The sequence below is a fragment of the Palaemon carinicauda genome, chromosome 22 (assembly GCF_036898095.1).
Source record: "Palaemon carinicauda isolate YSFRI2023 chromosome 22, ASM3689809v2, whole genome shotgun sequence".
Lineage (NCBI taxonomy): Eukaryota > Metazoa > Arthropoda > Malacostraca > Decapoda > Palaemonidae > Palaemon > Palaemon carinicauda.
This window is the reverse complement of record NC_090746.1, coordinates 41,101,970-41,108,187: the sequence shown is the minus strand read 5'-3', so window position 1 is coordinate 41,108,187 and position 6,218 is coordinate 41,101,970. Positions and strand designations below refer to the sequence as shown.

The following is a 6,218-nucleotide window of genomic DNA, read 5'->3' as shown; positions in this document are numbered from 1 at the left end:
CTATAGATTAGCTAATAATAATGATAATATTAGAATGTACAAACAACTATCTATCATGCCATTCCCTTTAATCTGGGCTTTTATATTAAACTTCTAAAAACAAATAAAATTCTTATACTCACGACTATACATTCTAAATTTCCTAACAATGATTGTACATCAAAGTTATTATAAAAATTTATAAGACGTCGTATGGATGGTTTTAAGAATATAAAACCCATTTAGCCCCTGAGGGCCACTGGGGGAAACTAACATTTGCAATATTGAGATAATGTTAGAGAAGTTGAATAACAAAATGGAAGAAAAACGTTGGGAACGATGCATAGTATTAGACTAAAAAGTGAGTGCACCTATGGCCTGAAATGCCTACAGTGCACAACATCAAGTGCACTGAGCCCATAATCCCTCAAAGACATATTAATACACACTTTGGTCTTTAATATGCCATATCATAGCTTCCAGTTGTTGAACAAACATTAAATTTGATTTTAACGTTTCTTCGAACACGATTTGTTCGGAAAGGTAATGCTACTCCTGCATTTGAAACAATTAAAAAAGATTGTCTTAAATGCTGGAGTTGTGAAAGTGTTTGGCTCTCAATTGTTAACCCGACTTCTTATGTTAGAACATATTCTCGAGCTTGAGTGATGAGCTTGAAATGAGATTAGATTGATTAATTAAATTTCTAACCTTCCCAAGAGTGCTCATAAAATATTTCACCACATATCTCTTTTTATATTATATATTTTAGTCGCCCTATTACCTTGGTTACATCACATTATGCGCATATGAGGGTAACTCTTCCATGGAACGTAAATCAATCAAAATCTGTGATAGGATATAGAACTGATAGCCATAGATGTTCATATAATCTGAGACATTAGGATAAATCAAATGGTTCCAGAGTGACATCAAGCAGATGTTTCCGTATAAGAAATTATAGTACACTTGCTAGTAGTGTTAACAGTGGTATCGAGATCTTTTGAAATGTCTTATCTTTTAGTTGATATCCAATAAAGATGAGGAAAAACACGAACTCACATTTATAAGGCCTGAAGGCAACATCCTTGCCTTTAAATCATGAGGGCACTGGCTACATCTTTTCTTTAACGATAATCTCGCTCAGTTAAACCCCCAATATGCCTCATTTGGCCTCAGCAGTGAATCACGTATCTGGAAGCTAGACGAGATTGATGTTCCGCATTTGGAATGAACAAAAAGGGAATCGGGCCATCAACCAAATGCCATAAAACTTGCCGTGACTCGTAAGGCTCCATAATGTGAAACCAAACCCTCTAAAGGGAAAATCGTAGAACATCTACCACCCATACACACCACCGTTATTTGGGGGTTGTTGATTTTGGGCCATAAGCCCCTCTTGCTGAGGCATGGCCTCCTCAATTACTCTTCACAAAACAAAACAAAACTCAGGGAGAAAGGATAAGCGTCTTCTTTAGGTTCCTCTTTATTCTTTTCTACCAACACATAAAAGATTCAAACAAAAGCTTTGAGGGGAGAGCGCGCAGGCCCCATGGTTCCTGTTTGTAGAAAAATTCATAAAAAAAAAAATAACAATATGATATAGACAAGACAAATCCATTTAACAAGCAAATCATAAATTTCTCGCTTTCAATCTCTTTAAAGCTTCCCCAAACTCATGGGAAATTAATACACTTTCCACAATATAATTACAATTCTCATTGATTTCTCATTATAACTGTAATGACCCAATAACAATAACAATTCATCTATTTCGGTAATGTAAACAAATATTGGGTGCGTTTTCATACGACAATTAAACCAAAATTTAACATTCTCCCCACCACAGGAGTGTCTCCACACTCCTATCATCATCAGAGCCTCCCAAGGGTATCAATTACCTTAATCTGCAAGTCAAATTTAATAGGTACCTTCATAGGCCTTCCCTTTCGAGACTTACCAACATTAGACACTGAGGGTGATTCTGCAGGCTCCTGTCTAAGATTCCCAGGTCTTTCCTCCAAGGAATTACGACCCATTTCCCCTTTCAAATCTGTTAACTCTAGATTATACAAATTTTGCACAGGTCTGGATATAGATCCACGTTTGGTTTTAACCTCATCACTTCGGACAACCCTATCCTTCCCAGGATATAAGTTAGTAATAACTCCAAGAGGCCACATTAACCTCGACACCCGTTCATCCTTTACTAGTACAACAGAACCTTCCTTCAGATTACAATTAGGCTTGAACCCCTTCACCATACAAGGCAGGTTTCTAAGATACTCATACTGCCATATTCTCCAAAATTTGTCTAACTGACCCAGACGTACAGCCTCTCTTACACACAAATCCTTTGAAGATATACTTGAGGAAGGATCATATGCTAACTCTAACTGAAAACCTGCAGAGCGGCCAATTAGGAAATGGGAAGGGGTAAGAGAATTTGCTATATGAGGTTCCTTACCTACAAATTTCAAGGGTCTAGAATTAATACGAGCTTCCACCTCATGAAGTGTAGTTTCTATTTCCCTCTTGGACAAAGAATTGGCGCCCAATGTTTTCCTCAGTGCAACCTTCACGGATCTTATGAGGTGTTCCTACCAGCCTCCCCACCAGGGAGCATTAGGTACAATAAATTCCATTGGAGCATCAACGAGCCATAGTCTTCTCTTAACAGGTTGGAAACACTTACAAAGATTTTAGCATTGTCAGAGTAGAACACTGAAGGAACACCATGTCTAGCTATAAACCGTCAAATGGCCAAATTACAGTCAACCACTGAAAGAGATTCAGTGAGCTCTAAATGAACAGCTCGAATGTCAGCACGGGTAAAGAGAAGTATATACAATTTCTTTGATGGAAAATCAACACAAAATAATGGACCGGCAAAATTAAGACCTGTAACCGTGAAGGGAGGGGCAGATTTAACTCTTAACTCAGGAAGTGGCCCCGCAGGCTGGGATAAAGCCGTGGCATCACAACGCCGACAAGCCACACATTCTCTACAAACCTTCTTTGCAATCTGATGAAGGCAAATGATCCAATAACTGTTTCGTAAAGTGGATACAAGTGTAACAACACCAGCATACTTGAGCAACCTATACTGGAAACGAACTATCAGTAAAGCAATGTCGGTGCCAGGAATTATTATAGGGTGCCTACTCTCAAAACTCAAGTCTGCATTCTCTAAGCACCCCTTTATTCTTAGTAGGCCATCCTCATCTAGGTAAGGATCAAGTTTAATCAAGGAAGAACACCTTGGGAGGGGGAGAGATCTAGTCAGAGCATTTACTTCTTTTGCAAAGGCCTCTCGTTGTACAAAGTTCAGTAGTTTTACCTTAGCCTTTGTCAGTTATCCATAGGTTCAATGTCCACCTAGTTTGAGGGATGAAGGTCTGTAATTCCCAACAAATCTCAGTACCCAACCTACTACATTAAGGACCTTTGTAAAGGAACTCCATCGGGTGAATTCAAATAAGGGTGGCTCAGTCTCAACTGCTACACAAACTGTGTTAGTATCACATAGCTCCTCTAAAGGAATCTCTACCCTCCTGCTTTCCTGATGTGGGAGAAGGGAGGAATAGAGCCAAGGAGGACCCTTCACCTAAATATCACACTGCAAAAGCTGTTCAGCAAAAACACCTCGAGATACAAGATCCGCTTGGTTGTCCTTGCCTGGACAATGCTGCCAACATGAAGGATGTTGAGTCTCAACAGCCCTGTTAGCCACAAAGGTTTTCCATCTATTGGGGTCCCCTTTTATCCAAACTAGGGCTACTGTGGAATCCATCCAACATTGAACCAAAACCTCTCTAGCCAGCTGCAAGGTGGACGTCACAAATACAATGAGTCTAGAACACAACAGGGCTCCTAGTAATTCAAGCCTAAGAAGGAAAACCCTCTTTATAAGGGCTACCTTGCCTCTTGCAACAGCCAGTGATACCTTGAATTTATCCCCATCAGGCACTCTCACATGAACATAGGCACCATAACCCCATTCTGAAACATCACTTAATACATGGAATTGAACATTAGGAATTTCGTTAAAGGGTGACTCAGAAAACAAGTACCAATCTATTCTAAATTACCCAAGCACAGAAAATCCTACAACCCATAATTTAACTCTGCCTTGATAGCCCCAAGGGGTCAAAACACCGAGCTATGAGGCTTAACACATTTCTCTTGGTTAAAACTATATCTCCAAAAGGGTCCAGGTTCTTAACCTTAAAGGTAAAGCAGTCAGGGGAGGATACATAATGGAGGCCTAGGACCTTGACACTCTCTCCACTAGAACCTTCAGTTCTAGTTAAAGTCTTACAATTAGACGTACACTTTGACAATGACATACCAGCCTCCTGCAGGATACTATAGGCTTCTTCAAATCTTAAACCTGCTTCTGCGGGACTATCAGCCACATATAGCCAATCATCTACTTACAGATTCTCATACAGTTCAGAAACCAGTTCTATGAGAGGGTATTTCTTTAAATGAAATTTATTACCAAGGGGCGTTTTTATAAATCTTTAATGTTTAACATTGTTCCCATCTTTCAACAAAAACCTATGAAGATCGTGGTCCTCCCTTCTTACCTTTATTTGAAGGAAAGCCTTTGTAACATAAGCTGTTAAAGCCACCTTCCACCTTTTAAATCTTAACAACACCTCATCTAAATCCGTGTTGAGTGATGGACCTCTTTCTAAACAATCATACTCCATTGCTTCCACGTGTAGACCCATCAAAAAGAGGCCTCACCTTGGTGGTTAGGCTCCCTTCCCATACCATGGGCCTATGGGGCAAATAAAATACAGGGTACCCACCTTCCCGTTGATAGGGAGGAGTTTCTTCAATTATACCCTCTCTCTCGTACTCATCAAACACTTAATAATACTGTTCCTGCAGACAGGGGTTTCTACCTAACCTATTACCGAGGCTTTCTAATCTTCTCAATGCATGATGTTCATTACTAATTAATTCTAACTTCATAAACTCAGATTTCCATGGTAGGGTCACTTCATAGCAACCATCTTTATAACTTACCAAATTCTCAAATTGAACCAAGACCGAGCCAGGTTTCATCGCATCAGAACGTAGTTCATTAGCTTTAATGCCAACAGACTCTAGATCCCTAAATTTATTTAAACTTTGCTCTTGTATATTATCAATTGCTAACAATTGTACATCTACACCACTATTACCTTCAGACCTATTAAAGGTTCCGGACAAAATCCAACCAAAAATTGTCTCCTGGGCCACAAGCCCTTCATGATACAAAACCTGGTTTGGGATCATCATCTTTCAATATAAATCAAGGCCTATCAACATATCAATTTGTAATTTTCGATTAGATCCTTACTCATCAATCAAATTAAGGTGAGAAGATGGTTCTGAACACTTAGGGTCCACTTTGGTCCTAGATTATGGAGGACAAATTACATCAATCTCAGCAACCTTAAAACTATACTGGTAATCATTTGCCCCTAGACTCATCACTTCATATATACTACATAAATCTTCTTTTAAGGCATTCCCTCCACCGAAGGTAGAAAAGGATAAATATTCAGAAGTCAACCACTTAGGCTTGGCCCATTTAACCAGTTCCCTTGAAATGTAAGACCGATCTGACCCCATATCAAACATTACAGTAGGAAATGTGATACCCTGATGGCCTACTAACCTTACTTGGGCAGTCTGCAATACGCAACACCTTGAATTTACCTTGTTCTTCACCTCACAATGTCATCCCCCACATGTGTCACATAATTACTCTCCTCATGCACTCCTACTACAGGGTTATTCTTACTAGCTATTACAGAAGGTTTAGTTTCAGATTTTCAACATATAAGGGAGTTGTGATTCCCACTCTTGTACTTTGAACACTTATCCTAACAGCTTTGTGTATAATGACCTGTCGATAAACACTTAAAACACAAACCACAGTGACGCATGGCTTCTCTTTATGAAAGGGGGAGCTTAGTTATACCATACACCTTTCACTGGGATGCAGCTTCCCACAGAATGAGCACTGCGTCTTTGAAGCACTTCTCTCTGATGAAGTTTGAAGGGGAGAAGCTGGACTGCAACTGTACCTTTTTGTCTGTCGTTCTACACTGGGTTCCTAGGATTTTCCTAGGCCTAGCCTCTTGATAGCCTCTGCCCTCTCTCCCTTCCACTTCTCGTTGCAAGAACTTCAACAATCCATCAAGATCTATTCTTTTCCATCCACTACGCGACCAGTC

General features: G+C 39.7%; 1 protein-coding gene across 1 annotated transcript; it reads right to left on the bottom strand.

The window, feature by feature from the left end:
• Positions 1 to 768: 768 nt before the first annotated feature.
• On the bottom strand, positions 769 to 5,274 carry LOC137615855 (uncharacterized). The gene is made up of 7 exons (XM_068345543.1): positions 5,020 to 5,274; positions 4,735 to 4,768; positions 4,331 to 4,411; positions 3,600 to 3,981; positions 2,752 to 3,239; positions 1,940 to 2,446; positions 769 to 872 (listed from the first exon to the last, which is right to left on the bottom strand). Exons 1-7 carry the CDS (start codon positions 5,272 to 5,274, stop codon positions 769 to 771), a joined length of 1,851 nt encoding a protein of 616 aa, XP_068201644.1.
• Positions 5,275 to 6,218: the final 944 nt, after the last annotated feature.